Source organism: Tripterygium wilfordii, chromosome 16, assembly GCF_013401445.1.
Source record: "Tripterygium wilfordii isolate XIE 37 chromosome 16, ASM1340144v1, whole genome shotgun sequence".
Lineage (NCBI taxonomy): Eukaryota > Viridiplantae > Streptophyta > Magnoliopsida > Celastrales > Celastraceae > Tripterygium > Tripterygium wilfordii.
The window spans coordinates 9448099-9464677 of NC_052247.1; the positions used below are offsets into that span (position 1 = coordinate 9448099).

The following is a 16579-nucleotide window of genomic DNA, read 5'->3' on the forward strand; positions in this document are numbered from 1 at the left end:
CTCAACCTAGAGATAATGTTAGTGGGCATGAGTCTAATAGAGATGGGATAGGTGGTGATATAAATGTGAGTGATGCGGGGAGTGTACGTGGGGGTGATATGAATCTTGATGCATTGCGTCGTCTTTTGCAACATGTGAATATTGATGAGTTGATGAATCCGGTGCAAGGGCAAGATGTCCAAATTGGCAATGCCCAAAATTTGCAAAATGTTCAAGTTGAGCATGCTTTGCAAAATGCACCTCAACCACTTCAACAAGACAATGCGGCGCAATTTGCCCCACAAAGTGTCTACCCACCTATGTATTATCAAATGCCACAAGTGCCACAATATGCTCCCTTCGGACAAAATTTACATGCACCTCCTCCTTTTGACTACATTCATGCACATGAGTACCAACTGACCGGACCTCTATTTTGAGGTCCTAATACTATCTAATTAGGAGGTTCTAGTGCTTATAGTAATTCATTTGTGTTTAAATAAAGTAATTTTACCCTTATACATGTTTCCCGTTGGTTCTGCAGGAAATCGGGCTTAAATGACTGAATTGGGCAAGTTGGAGCACTCTTTGGGCACTTTTTGCTGTGAGGTGTCGGGACTTAGATTATGAAGATATTCTTGAAGACTACAAGCTCCAACGGTACACTAATCTATGGCCGAGATTGAATTGTTTTATGAATGGATTAGATTACAACAAGACTTGAAGGGTTAAGACGATCATTTAAAGGTGAATCCAATGGTTGTGCATAAGACAACATTCTTGCTTGCAATTTTTGACTTAAAAGAAGATCTTACTTGATTTTTGGAGTCAAAGATGGCTGCAAGTTGCTACACATTTAAAAGGAAATTGTTGGAGATACCAATGCCAAGATTTGGTGCAAGTTTGATCAAATGGTCAAAGATGACAAAATTGTTGGAGATACCAAGGTCAAGATTTGGTGCAAGTTTAATCAAATGGTCAAAGATGGCTGCAAGTGCACATGACAACTCAAATCTTGCAAAGCTAGACTTGGAAAATAATGCAAGTGCAACGGCTACATATTGCAAGGTTGAGATTTAATGAATTATTCATTCACTTCTCCAACATGAAGCCACCATAGGAGTAGTGTAGATCTAGTTTCTCTCTCTAAGTTTTCTTTGTTGTTTTTGGTGCTTTCTCTTGATTTTGTATAAACTCTGATTTAGATGACAATAGATTGGATGTTTATTGCAACAATCATGAGTGGGTAGTTCTCTTCTCTAGTTTCTAATCCCGAAAGGTGGATACAAGGTTTCGATTACTCAAGGTATGCTCAAAGGGTCGTAGTTTCGATCGTTCTCTTTTAATTTCGTGATAGTTGTGTGATTGGATATATGAGAATGACATATTTGATTGTATTCTTGGATTGTCTAGTCTAGGGATTGCATCTAATGTGTTAGATTGAGAATTGTTAAACCCATTGCATGATTTCCTTAATTAATTGAGTTTTCCATTGCATAGCTATTAATTATGTGTATTGATGATGGGGTTTTGGGTTAAATTAGGAATGTGCATGGGAGAGTTATGGTTAATTGATCTTTGAGTGTGAAACTAGGGTGTTAGCCAAGCCAAGCCCCAAGGGGGAATATTAATTCATAATATTAGGTGCTTATCCCTTTGCGTTCATCGTAGATTAAGAGACCCGATGGCCTACATGTATGAATTGAAGTCTTATAACCCAATTCTCTTTGCATATGCATGATTGATAGTATCACACAATGCATTGTGTATGGTTGTGTGTGTTTGCAATGATACCTTGAGTATGAGAACCGAGTAGTCACCGGGACGGATTAGAGACTAGGTTTTTAATCAATTGTTTTAAATCCAATTTGTGCTTACTTTGATTACAAAATCGCTCATGCTACCGAGTCATTCGGCCCATTTCTTTTACTTGCTTTTATTTGATATTCATTGTGTTTATTAGTGTTAGCTAGTCATTTGCATATCATTCACTTCAAATTTGCATTGCTTCCTCGTGGATCGATACCGGACTCACCGGTTTATTACTTGACGATACCCTACACTTGGGGTAAGTACACACACACTTTGGTGTCGGTCAAGTTTTTGGCGCCGTTGCCGGGGATGCGAGTGTCAAAGAAGGAGCTGGGTGGCTTGTAGATGCTAGCTTTATGCTATTAAACACCATCAAATAAGGAAGGAGCACGGTCACGCTTCAAGGGTAACTTCGTTCCTCCCTTTTACTTGCTTTGTAGTGTAGTCGATTTAGTGTAGTTGCTAAAAAAAAAAAAATAAAAAAAAATAAAAAATAAAAAATATTTTTGTGAGGAGAACTTGGCGGATGGGGCTAACTTAGATTCCTGTGGGCGATGGATGCCACCTTGTTTGCTGCTTGGTAGTGATACGTTGCTTGAGAGAGCTTTGTGCATTTTTATTTTTATCACTACTTGCTACATCTTGGTGTGTTATTGTTCCTAAGGTTGATTGTTGCTCTATTCCTATCCTTGCTCTTGTTATTGCTTAATATTGTTCTTGGTTGTTCATTAATTGAAAAAAAAAAAAAAAAAAATCTTGTGTTACTTGACGTGGTTGATTGCTACTTTTGTGTGTTACTTGCTATTGTTCCTTGCCATCATGTCTCAACCTAGAGATAATGTTAGTGGGCATGGGTCTAATAGAGATGGGATAGGTGGTGATATAAATGTGAGTGATGCGGGGAGTGTACGTGGGGGTGATATGAATCTTGATGCATTGCGTCGTCTTTTGCAACATGTGAATATTGATGAGTTGATGAATCCGGTGCAAGGGCAAGATGTCCAAATTGACAATGCCCAAAATTTGCAAAATGTTCAAGTTGAGCATGCTTTGCAAAATGCACCTCAACCACTTCAACAAGACAATGCGGCGCAATTTGCCCCACAAAATGTCTACCCACCTATGTATTATCAAATGCCACAAGTGACACAATATGCTCCCTTCGGACAAAATTTACATGCACCTCCTCCTTTTGACTACATTCATGCACATGAGTACCAACCCTTCAGGCAAGCACAATCTTCACACCAATGTATAGCTCCACCATCTTACCAACCATACACCCCACCCCAAGAGAGATCACTTGAGGATACGCTTCAAATATTCATGGAAGCTCAATTGGAGGTTAATCAAAGGAGATTTGAATTTCGTGAGCAAACCAATAGAGCATTGGAAGATTTAAGAAGCCAATTGACAAAGATCACTCAAACATTAGAATCTCAATTCGAAACTTCAAGTGGGGGGTTGAATGTGCAAGAACAAGAACAACCCATCATTACCTCAAGGAGTGGGATAGTAATTGACAATACCATGACTCCTAAGGTAAGTGAGGATGAGAAATTAGTGGAAGAAGTGGGTGGTGAGGTGAAAAATGTTATAGTTGGAGATAGATCATGTCGAGACAAGGACAATTATCAAGTTGAAAATGTTGAGGAAAAGAGCGAAGAGAAGAGAAATGAAGAGAAAGAGGAGAACAAAGTGAGACCAAAAGGGAATGAGTTACACCTTGGGAGGGCAATTGAGTACATCCCTAAGCTTTATATTCACTCTCATGTTGAGGACAAATTAAAGTTGACACTTGCACATGATTCAATTGAGGTTGTACTAGCATTGGTTGAGAAAGGTAGTAAACTTTTGATTGAGGGAGATGCTATGAAAGGAGTTTTGAAATCCTTAACTATTTACGGTGTGGGATTTTTGTCCTCTCTTTTAGGAGCTTTAGAGCCTTCCCCACTCAAAGTTGAATCATACCAAGTGCATCCTCAAAAACCAAAAAAAATACCTTTACCAAGTGGATTTACAAAGTCCTCTAAATGCTACTTTGCACAGAAATTTTTTACAGAAATTAAAAAAGTATGGCGTCCCAAATCCCAATTACAATTTTTTCCATGTGAGTTTCGGGAAAAAGGGACCGAATCATGCGTGGTCCGTCATGTTCCTCAACATGGGAGTAGTGATTATGAGGATGTTCTTGGGATCTCAAGGATCCCAATTCTCCCATGTGTCATGGTTAGACTCCACCCTTGTACCATAGTATGGTTGTGATTAGTTTTGATTTGATTTCAATTTTGGTGTGTTTTTGTATGTTCCAATGCATTTCACAATTTGTTCTTGCCTTGTTTTTCATTCTTGACATTGGGGACAATATCTCATTTAAGTTGGGGGGTGAGGGAATTGTGAATTCATTGTGAAACTTGCTTTATTTTGGTGTGCTTTTGTGAATATCAAAAATTTGAAAAAAAAAAAAAAAAAAAATTTTCTTGTTGTGTCATGCTTGGATAGTGTGGTTGGTATTAACTTTTTCAGGATATGCTTCGTTTCTCATGATTCCGATCACTTTTGAAGAGTATGGTATGATTTCCTACCCTCTATCCTATTGTGTTGTGCTTTGTTGTTCATACATGCTAGATGGACTTTAGGAAGGGAATGGTAGATGCTTTTGGGATTCACTACCAATTTGATTGTTAATTTCTTATTCTTGTTCACACGTGCAAGTGTAGAGTAGGTTCCTTGGTTTCTTTTGTGAAATCGATGCATGTGATTGAGTGGGATAATTATAATCAATATTTCTTGGGATGATTGAGACCTAGTTTGATATAAAATTGTGTAGTTAAGCAGACATCTTGGCATTGAAGCATTTGTATGACTGCGTTTTTGGATTCTTTTGCCTGAAAAACTACCTTTTATCCCTTCTCATTCTTTTGAGCCATTCTTCATTGATACACATTGGGTTTCAGGTGATGTTTTTCATTGATATTCATTTGACATCTTATGCGCGTGTTCTTCAATAGCTTTGCACCCATTACATTTGATTACTGAGAAGTGTGATTTTTGTATTTGCCACTTGCTTGTGAACTTAGGATTGAATGATTCATTAGGTTGAGAGATTTGAGCCTAGCCTATTCATTTGTGAGTGATTATAAGCCTAAATTTCTTTAAGCCTTTTTAGTTCACTTACAAGCCTTGTGTGAACCACTTCCTTAAATACTTCCCACCTTTGGTTGAAAGGTTGAGTAGGAGCTTGAAAAAAAATAAGTTGGTAGTGATATTACCCTTTCTTATGTTGAAAAAAAATTGAGGGTTGTTGTATAAATGTTGTTTATTCTAAAAAAAAAAAAAAAAAAAAAAAAAAAAAGTGGAAAAACAAAAAGAAAAAAAAATGTATGCAATAAAGAATCTTTTGTGTGTAAAGAAGGAGAAGTCTTTGAAATTGTGGTACAATGGAAGGGGTGACAAAATGAGAATTTAGCTCACATGTTTGAACTTAACCTTGCAACTTGTCACCTAGTTCCAAATTCTTCCTACCTTGTCCCTTAGCCACATTGCAAACCATTTAACCTTTTGATGAATTTGATTCAAGGTAAGCAAGCGAGTTGGCGGATGCATTAATTGTTCTTGTAGGTGATTTCTTTCTCAAAGCTATGCCCATCCAAATTATCTTTTATAAACACATACATTTAATCCAATTGTGTAAGTCATTCACTTAGCACAATGTTTTTACATTTTTGTGTACATTTGGGATTGGGGATTTATGAACACCAAAAGGTTCCGTAACAAGGTTTTACTTGTGTGAATGTGTTGAGTTGTCTTGCTTGATTGCACATATATTTTACATATTATAAAATTTTCTTAGTCATCTTTGAGGGGATTGAGATTGGTTGTCTAAAGATTTTGCATGTTTTCGACTAGCGGGGGAATTGGGGGATTAGCTCTATTTCTTGCATGTGAGAACTTAAGAATAATTTATGGTGCTTTCAAAGTAATAGTGGATCCCTTGGTAAGTGTTTGTGGGTATCGCTCTGATAAGCCCTCACGAGACTACAACTCGTCCACTAGGGTGACCTAGGGGTTTAAAGGCTTGTTGCATGCGCTAAATGCAACCGTGATGCCTACGTCAGTGAGTTAGGATTTTATTTAGCAAATTTTAGTTTTAGAAGTGTTTGCATTGCTAGGGACTAGCAACGTCTAAGTTGGGGGGTGTGACCGGACCTCTATTTTGAGGTCCTAATACTATCTAATTAGGAGGTTCTAGTGCTTATAGTAATTCATTTGTGTTTAAATAAAGTAATTTTACCCTTATACATGTTTCCCGTTGGTTCTGCAGGAAATCGGGCTTAAATGACTGAATTGGGCAAGTTGGAGCACTCTTTGGGCACTTTTTGCTGTGAGGTGTCGGGACTTAGATTATGAAGATATTCTTGAAGACTACAAGCTCCAACGGTACACTAATCTATGGCCGAGATTGAATTGTTTTATGAATGGATTAGATTACAACAAGACTTGAAGGGTTAAGACGATCATTTAAAGGTGAATCCAATGGTTGTGCATAAGACAACATTCTTGCTTGCAATTTTTGACTTAAAAGAAGATCTTACTTGATTTTTGGAGTCAAAGATGGCTGCAAGTTGCTACACATTTAAAAGGAAATTGTTGGAGATACCAATGCCAAGATTTGGTGCAAGTTTGATCAAATGGTCAAAGATGACAAAATTGTTGGAGATACCAAGGTCAAGATTTGGTGCAAGTTTAATCAAATGGTCAAAGATGGCTGCAAGTGCACATGACAACTCAAATCTTGCAAAGCTAGACTTGGAAAATAATGCAAGTGCAACGGCTACATATTGCAAGGTTGAGATTTAATGAATTATTCATTCACTTCTCCAACATGAAGCCACCATAGGAGTAGTGTAGATCTAGTTTCTCTCTCTAAGTTTTCTTTGTTGTTTTTGGTGCTTTCTCTTGATTTTGTATAAACTCTGATTTAGATGACAATAGATTGGATGTTTATTGCAACAATCATGAGTGGGTAGTTCTCTTCTCTAGTTTCTAATCCCGAAAGGTGGATACAAGGTTTCGATTACTCAAGGTATGCTCAAAGGGTCGTAGTTTCGATCGTTCTCTTTTAATTTCGTGATAGTTGTGTGATTGGATATATGAGAATGACATATTTGATTGTATTCTTGGATTGTCTAGTCTAGGGATTGCATCTAATGTGTTAGATTGAGAATTGTTAAACCCATTGCATGATTTCCTTAATTAATTGAGTTTTCCATTGCATAGCTATTAATTATGTGTATTGATGATGGGGTTTTGGGTTAAATTAGGAATGTGCATGGGAGAGTTATGGTTAATTGATCTTTGAGTGTGAAACTAGGGTGTTAGCCAAGCCAAGCCCCAAGGGGGAATATTAATTCATAATATTAGGTGCTTATCCCTTTGCGTTCATCGTAGATTAAGAGACCCGATGGCCTACATGTATGAATTGAAGTCTTATAACCCAATTCTCTTTGCATATGCATGATTGATAGTATCACACAATGCATTGTGTATGGTTGTGTGTGTTTGCAATGATACCTTGAGTATGAGAACCGAGTAGTCACCGGGACGGATTAGAGACTAGGTTTTTAATCAATTGTTTTAAATCCAATTTGTGCTTACTTTGATTACAAAATCGCTCATGCTACCGAGTCATTCGGCCCATTTCTTTTACTTGCTTTTATTTGATATTCATTGTGTTTATTAGTGTTAGCTAGTCATTTGCATATCATTCACTTCAAATTTGCATTGCTTCCTCGTGGATCGATACCGGACTCACCGGTTTATTACTTGACGATACCCTACACTTGGGGTAAGTACACACACACTTTGGTGTCGGTCACCAACCCTTTAGGCAAGCACAATCTTCACACCAATGTATAGCTCCACCATCTTACCAACCATGCACCCCACCCCAAGAGAGATCACTTGAGGATACACTTCAAATATTCATGGAAGCTCAATTGGAGGTTAATCAAAGGAGATTTGAATTTCGTGAGCAAACCAATAGAGCCTTGGAAGATTTAAGAAGCCAATTGACAAAGATCACTCAAACATTAGAATTTCAATTCGAAACTTCAAGTGAGGGGTTGAATGTGCAAGAACAAGAACAACCCATTATTACCTCAAGGAGTGGGATAGTAATTGACAATACCATGACTCCTAAGGTAAGTGAGGATGAGAAATTAGTAGAAGAAGTGGGTGGTGAGGTGAAAAATGTTATAGTTGGAGATAGATCATGTCGAGACAAGGACAATTATCAAGTTGAAAAGGTTGAGGAAAAGAGCGAAGAGAAGAGAAATGAAGAGAAAGAGGAAAATAAAGTGAGAAAAGAGGGGAACAAGTTAGACCTTGGGAGGGAAATTGAGTACGTCCCTAAGCTTTATATTCACTCTCATGTTGAGGACAAATTAAAGTTGACACTTGCACATGATTCAATTGAGGTTATACTAGCATTGGTTGAGAAAGGTAGTAAACTTTTGATTGAGGGAGATGCTATGAAAGGAGTTTTGAAATCCTTAACTATTTACGGTGTGGGATTTTTGTCCTCTCTTTTAGGAGCTTTAGAGCCTTCCCCACTCAAAGTTGAATCATACCAAGTGCATCCTCAAAAACCAAAAAAAATACCTTTGCCAAGTGGATTTAAAAAGTCCTCTAAATGCTACTTTGCACAGAAATTTTTTACCAAAATTAGAAAAGTGTGGCATCCCAAACCACGATTACAATTCTTTTTAGGTGAGTTTGGGGAAAAGGGGACCGAATCATGTGTGGTTCGTCATGTTCCTCAAAGTGGGAGTAGTGATTTTGAGGATGTTCTTGGGATCTCAAGGATCCCATCCCTCTTTTGTGTTATGGTCGATCCACTTTTGTACATATATGTTTAGGATTGGTTTAGAGATCACTTTTATTTTTGTGTGTCTCGTATACTCAAAATCCATTTCACAATTTTTGCTCCTTGTGCACTTATTCAAGTTGGGGGGTGAGAATTGTGACATGGTTGTGTGTTATGTTTTGATTTTCTTACCCTTTAATTTTGGTGTGTTTTTGTATGTTCACAATGCATTTCACAATTTGTTCTTGCCTTGTTTTCCATTCTTGACATTGGGGACAATATCTCATTTAAGTTGGGGGGTGAGGGAATTGTGAATTCATTGTGAAACTTGCTTTATTTTGGTGTGCTTTTGTGAATATCAAAAATTTGAAAATTTTGAAAAAAAAATAAAAATAAAAATAAAAATAAAAAGTCTTGTTGTGTCATGCTTGGATAGTGTGGTTGGTATTAACTTTTTCAGGATATGCTTCGTTTCTCATGATTCCAACCACTTTTGAAGAGTATGGTATGATTTCCTACCCTCTATCCTATTGTGTTGTGCTTTGTTGTTCATACATGCTAGATGGACTTTAGGAGGGGATGGATAGACGCTTTTGAGATTCACTACCAATTTGAACGTTAATTTATTATTCTTGTTCAAACGTGCAAGTGTAGAGTAGGTTTCTTGGTTTCTTTTGTGAAGTTGATACATGCAATTGAGTGGGATAATTGTAATCAATCTTTCTTTGGATGATTGGGACCTAGTTTGATATCAAAATTGTGTAGTTGAGCAGACATCTTGGCATTGAAGCATTTGTATGACTGCGTTTTTGGATCCTTTTGTCTGAAAAATTACCTTTTTACCCTTCTCATTCCTTTGAGCCATTCTTCATTGATATACATTGGGTTTTGGGTGATTCTTTTCATTGATATTCATTTGACATCTTAGCGCGTGTTCTTCAATAGCTTTGTAAACATTACATTTGATTACTGAGAAGTGTGATTTTTGTATTTTGCCACTTGCTTGTGAACTTAGGATTGAAAGATTCACTAGGTTGAGAGATTTGAGCTTATCCTATTCATTTGTGAGTGATTATAAGCCCTAAATTTCTTTAAGCCTTTTTAGTTCACTTACAAGCCTTGTGTGAACCACTTCCTTAAATACTTCCCACCTTTGGTTGCAAGGTTGAGTATGAGCTTGAAAAAGATAAGTCGGTAGTGATATTACCCTTTCTTATGTTGAAAAAAAATTGAGGGTTGTTGTATAAATGTTGTTTATTCTCAAAAAAAAAAAAAAAAAAAAAAAAAAGGAAAAAGAAAAAGAAAAAAAAAAAAGTATGCAATAAAGAATCTTTTGTGTGTAAAGAAGGAGAAGTCTTTGAAATTGTGGTACAATGGAAGGGGTGACAAAATGAGAATTTAGCTCACATGTTTGAACTTAACCTTGCAACTTGTCACCTAGTTCCAAATTCTTCCTACCTTGTCCCATGACCACATTACAACCCAGTTAACCTTTTGATGAATTTGATCCAAGGTAAGCAAGTGAGTTGGTGAATGCATTAGTTGCTCTTGTAGGTGATTTCTTTCTCAAAGCTATGCCCATCCAAAATTATCTTTCATAAACACATACATTTAATTCAATTGTGTAAGTCATTCACTTAGCACAATGATTTCATGTTTTTGTGTACATTTGGGATTGGGAATTTATGAACACCAAAAGGGTCCATAACAAGGTTTTGCTTGTGTGAATGTGTTGAGTTGTCTAGTTTGATTGCTAGTTTGATTGCACATATATTTTTCATAGTATAAAATGTTCTTGGTCATTTTTAAGGGGATTGAGATTGATTTTCCAAAGAGTTTGCATGTTTTCGACTAACGTGGGAATTGGGGGATTAGCTCTATTTCTTGCATGTGAGAACTTAAGAATAATTTATGGTGCTTTCAAAGTAATAGTGGATCCCTTGGTAAGTGTTTGTGGGTATCGCTCTGATAAGCCCTCACGAGACTACAACTCGTCCACTAGGGTGACCTAGGGGTTTAAAGGCTTGTTGCATGCGCTAAATGCAACCGTGATGCCTACGTCAGTAAGTTAGGATTTTATTTTTAGAAGTGTTTGCATTGCTAGGGACTAGCAACGTCTAAGTTGGGGGGTGTGACCGGACCTCTATTTTGAGGTCCTAATACTATCTAATTAGGAGGTTCTAGTGCTTATAGTAATTCATTTGTGTTTAAATAAAGTAATTTTACCCTTATACATGTTTCCCGTTGGTTCTGTAGGAAATCGGGCTTAAATGACTGAATTGGACACTTTTTGCTGTGAGGTGTCGGGACTTAGATTATGAAGATATTCTTGAAGACTACAAGCTCCAACGGTACACTAATCTATGGCCGAGATTGAATTGTTTTATGAATGGATTAGATTACAACAAGACTTGAAGGGTTAAGATGATCATTTAAAGGTGAATCCAATGGTTGTGCATAAGACAACATTCTTGCTTGCAATTTTTGACTTAAAAGAAGATCTTACTTGATTTTTGGAGTCAAAGATGGCTGCAAGTTGCTACACATTTAAAAGGAAATTGTTGGAGATACCAATGCCAAGATTTGGTGCAAGTTTGATCAAATGGTCAAAGATGACAAAATTGTTGGAGATACCAAGGTCAAGATTTGGTGCAAGTTTAATCAAATGGTCAAAGATGGCTGCAAGTGCACATGACAACTCAAATCTTGCAAAGCTAGACTTGGAAAATAATGCAAGTGCAACGGCTACATATTGCAAGGTTGAGATTTAATGAATTATTCATTCACTTCTCCAACATGAAGCCACCATAGGAGTAGTGTAGATCTAGTTTCTCTCTCGAAGTTTTCTTTGTTGTTTTTGGTGCTTTCTCTTGATTTTGTATAAACTCTGATTTAGATGACAATAGATTGGATGTTTTTTGCAACAATCATGAGTGGCTAAGTTCTCTTTCTAGTTTCTAGTCCCAAACGGTGGGTACTCGGTTTCGATTACTTAAGGTATGCTCAAAGAATCGTAGCTTCGATTTCTCTCTTTTAATTTCGTGATAGTTGTGTGATTGGATCTATGGGAATGACATATTTGCTTGTATTCTTGGATTGTCTAGTCTAGGGATTGCATCTAATGCGTTCGATTGAGAATTGTTAAACCCATTGCATGATTTCCTTAATTAATTGAGTTTTTCATTGCATAGCTATTAATTATGTGTATTGATGATGGGGTTTTGGGTTAAATTAGGAATGTGCATGGGAGAGTTATGGTTAATTGATCTTTGAGTGTGAAACTAGGGTGTTAGCCAAGCCAAGCCCCAAGGGGGAATATTAATTCATAATATTAGGTGCTTATCCCTTTGTGTTCATCGTAGATTAAGAGACCCGATGGCCTACATGTATGAATTGAAGTCTTATATCCTAATTCTTTTTGCATATGCATGATTGATAGTATCACACAATGCATTGTGTATGGTTGTGTGTGTTTGCAATGATACCTTGAGTATGAGAACCGAGTAGCCACCGGGACGGATTAGAGACTAGGTTTTTAATTAATTGTTTTAAATCCAATTTGTGCTTACTTTGATTACAAAATCGCTCATGCTACCGAGTCATTCGGCCCATTTCTTTTACTTGCTTTTATTTGATATTCATTGTGTTTATTAGTGTTAGCTAGTCATTTACATATCATTCACTTCAAATTTGCATTGCTTCCTCGTGGATCGATACCGGACTCACCGGTTTATTACTTGACGATACCCTACACTTGGGGTAAGTACACACACACACTTTGGTGTCGGTCATTCCTAAAGAAACATAGCTCTGACCGTGTTCAAAACGTTGCGATTTCCAGCTTGATAGAAGCATTTGATATTATTGTGGGACTTTACTGTGTGTTGCGGGGCAAAAAGAAAGATGACATTGTCAATCGACAACCAGAGAATGGGAAAACATTCACTACTGATACTAAACCGCTGGAGATTTCTTCTATAAACGATATCCCAGGAACGCATTCTCCTTATCAGCGTTCGCGTCATTGTAACTTCTCTTTCCAGTGATGATCAGTTCCAACTAATTCTTCATATGAATTCATAGAGCAACCAAACAACTTCACACTATGTTAGCAGTTAGTAGATTGCACAGGCAGCATAACACATACCATGCTCATGATCTTTAGCACTTCTTCATTAAATCATTGGCAGAAACAAGCATTGAAATTATTTGCTAAGTTGACTATGTTTCAAATATGAAGAATATTGAAGGGAAACAATATAAATGACATGAATCAACTCAAAGATTAAAAAAGCAAACCCACTCCATATATTATTGAACAACATTTAGTTTACATAGGAATGAAAACCAAGCATATATTTATTTAAGGTCGCTTTGGATCAGCCAAACCATTCACACGACAGAAAATCAACTCAAAAACTCAAAGTACAGCTGGTTCAACATAAGTAAATCTATAACATCCACCCATAATCAATACCAATTCCTACATGAGCTGATTTAATATATGTTCTCCAATTTGATGATTACTTGTGCATATATTTAGAAGAGAACAATTGCCTGGTCCATGAAGTCATTTCAAGGAGTTCTCAATATCAATCACGAATCGGTACTTCACATCCTTCTTAATCGACCGCTCAAGAGCTTCATTTATGTACTGAATTGGAATTACCTCTACATTCGGATAAATTTTATGAGCAGCGCAGAAGTCCAACATTTCTTGTGTGTCTTTTGTACCACCTGTTGCGCTACCAGATACGGTTTTCATACCTGCCAGAAGATTAAGTAAGATGAATTATGCAGGGTCCATAGAACAACCAAATTCTCATTATTTTTTCAGAGTGAGCTGAAAGTGTAGATATTTCTGAAGTACCAAAAACAAGGCTTCCAGGGTTGAATTTGACTTCACTTGGGAACCCAACAAGAACATATACACCAAAAGTTTTCAACAGCATCATATACGGATCAAATGGGTGATCACCAGATGCCGTGTCAATGATAAAGTCTAATGATTGAGCTTCGGCCTGCACCCAAGATCATACATGCCAATTGAAAATCAAATTATCAGTTTCAGAACTTTTGCTATGTGATTGTAGTAAACTAATTTTTCAAAGCCCAATGCATTGTTACCATCAGCTGTTGTTGGTCAGATGTAACCACAAATTTGTCTGCACCAAGCAGAGCCACAGCTTCTTCTTTCTTGGTTACGCTCGTACTGAGAACCGTTACTTTCAGCCCAAAAGCCTTGCCAAACTTCACAGCCATGTGACCAAGACCACCGAGCCCAATAACTCCTAAAGACTTACCAGGTTGATTCATCTTATGGCGAATCATGGGAGAGTAAACAGTGATTCCTGCACAAAGCAAAGGTGCTGCTAACTCCGATGGATAGCCATTGGCAATCCTGAAGCAGTACCTGTAAACTCGGTACCCAATTTGTATTTTCAGTTGCAGCAAAAGTTGGTTAAATCTTTTGATTTTCAAGTTAACTAGTCGTTAGCGTCACATCATAAACCATTAACATTGAAAATTATGGAATCAAATATTTATGCTGTCACTACCAATGACCCAATAAAGACTCATCAAAGCAATGTACTTTATTCAAAAAAGAAATGTACTTGATTTGAAAATCCAAAAAATTCTAAAGCTGTTGGATAAAAAAAATGATAAGCATAACAACAGAATACATACCTTTCATGAACTACAATGTAACTGGAGTATCCTCCTTTAGTAACAGTACCATCCACATCAATGGCATTAAAGGTGAGAGTTGGAAATTTTACACAGCAAACTTCTTGCAAATCATTACAGTACTCGCAGCTTCTGCATGAGTTGACATAAGTGCCTACTCCGATACGATCACCAACCTTGAAGCCCTTAACATTGGAACCAACCTCTTTCACAATTCCCACGATCTCATGTCTGTAATAGATAAAATCATTGATGGATAAGCTCAAGATGATGCAAAAGTATATCAAGATATAAAATCAGAGACCACTTACCCTGGAACCACCGGATACTTGGAGTCTCCAAACATATTCCTAGTCCAAAGGACATCAGCATGACAAACTCCGCAGTGTGTAATTTTTAGTGAGACATCATCACTTCCAAGAGCCCTGATCCAATTTCCCCAAATTAGCTCTATGATACATTATATCACTATATAACCAATCATAACACATGCAATACTATTTTCCTTAACTATCTCATGATTTCTGAAAGTTGATGAGCCCAGCCTTAATTTTCAACAACTAAAAAGGATCCATTCTTGAAATCTAATATTGAGGCTCTCAAGATGAACTCATCGACAATGCAGAAATCTTATTTTCCCTTAAATAAACACATCGTTTCCAGAAAGGTTCACTAATCTTGCAAAGTAATTTCATTTTCAACACTAGAAGCTAAAATAGTGCAAAAAAGGAGAGACAGTGTAGAACTTTTCATAGAAAACTAACATAAAACTAGCTGATGTGTATAACAGATCACATAGAAAGGTCTAACATAAAGAAAACCGAAATTCTCTGATTTCTTTTCCCTCTTGAACATAAATTCCATTTTTTTTTTCTCAAAGATAAAATTATTAAGTATACCTGCGGCTGAACTTGTAAGGTGAAAGAACTCCAGATGTATCTCTTGCGGCCCATGCTAGGCAGTCCTCATTTGCACTCTCAGAGCTCATTATTAACTGGTCATTCAAAAAGAACAGGAGTATCAGGGTGTAAAACCCTACGGAGTAAAAGGAAAATTTTTAAGATTGCAAGCATCATTCTCCCTCACATAAACTACTTAACTTTTCTCCCTCACATAAACTACTTAACTTTTTTTTTTTCACATTAAGCAGACTAAGATGATAGGAGAAGTAACAACCACAAGAGACATTATACTAATGCAAAATATAGCCCAGCCACAAGCTCAACCTCAAAAGCACAGTTAACAATACATCATCTTCAGCGCCTTAATTCCAAACAATTTAGGGTGAATCCACTAAAATCAACATAGCATATATGAAACAGATTACAGAATTCATAGCCAAAACGAGATAAATATCCAGGATCATATTTTTCATGGTGTTGATGGCAATATACAAAGGATCAATAGATCACACAAGTATCACCCAATGAAAATTTCTGTGATTTGTTCGCTATGCAGAAGGAAAAGAAACCGACAAGAGAGCCAAACGTCGGTCACAGACTGAAGTAGGCAAACACGGAGACAGGATACGAAACCATAAAAACACAAGGAAATAGAAGCACAAAATATTCAGATTTTAAATGAAAGAGCAAGAAAGCCATCACCTTTTTGTACCTTTCAGCCAGGCAGAGATGAAACAGATACCCAGATGGAGTTCTTTGATTCTACCGATAGCCATCTTTTAAACCTGATAGAGTATTTATTGTACAAGTAGTAGCACTGATCCACGAAAGGACGAAGATGAAGAGAGAAAGTCCGAGCTCGGACGTTGAAGTTTGAATAGTTGCGTTTTATACTACCCAACATATATATGACTATAATCCTGCCAGCGCTTGCAGTGGGACCCACCTCGAATAAAGGAGAAGGGTTTTGTCAAATTTATTGGATAAAGGAGAAGGGTTGTTAGTGGTCTACGATTAATATAAAGTTTTCTCAAACTTATTCCACCTACACTTACAGCCAATCTCAGGTTGGATAAAGAAGGAAGGTTACGTTAGGTTGAGAGTTAATGATAGAGTGATAGACAACTCAAATGTTGAGGATGAATGCTCGAGAGAAGACGAAAATAATCCTCCGTCACTGCTGACAATTTCGCACGCTACAGCCAATAATGTCAAATCTCTCATTTTGCTCGAAAGTTACCAGATGATGTCTACATTATCCCACTTGTTCAGTTAATCAAAAGAAAAAAATCTATAAAAAATTACATTTCTTCGTACTCTATTGATAATG

The 16579-nt window shown here is 37.0% G+C and overlaps 1 protein-coding gene across 3 annotated transcripts; it reads right to left on the reverse strand.

Moving 5' to 3' along the window:
• Positions 1-12944: 12944 nt before the first annotated feature.
• Positions 12945-16111, reverse strand: LOC119981318 (probable cinnamyl alcohol dehydrogenase 1). Of its 3 annotated transcripts, none has more exons than XM_038824397.1 (7): positions 15952-16111; positions 15247-15341; positions 14659-14772; positions 14348-14578; positions 13787-14072; positions 13530-13680; positions 12945-13426 (listed from the first exon to the last, which is right to left on the reverse strand). In XM_038824397.1, the coding sequence occupies exons 2-7, from the start codon at positions 15333-15335 to the stop codon at positions 13230-13232; spliced, it is 1068 nt and encodes a 355-aa protein (XP_038680325.1). In that variant the 5' UTR covers positions 15336-15341; positions 15952-16111; the 3' UTR covers positions 12945-13229. The 3 variants fall into 3 exon arrangements, with proteins under 3 accessions (XP_038680325.1, XP_038680327.1, XP_038680326.1); XM_038824399.1 differs by having other exon boundaries at positions 15962-16102; XM_038824398.1 differs by lacking the exon at positions 15952-16111 and adding an exon at positions 15823-15937.
• Between the last annotated feature and the right edge of the window lie 468 nt (positions 16112-16579).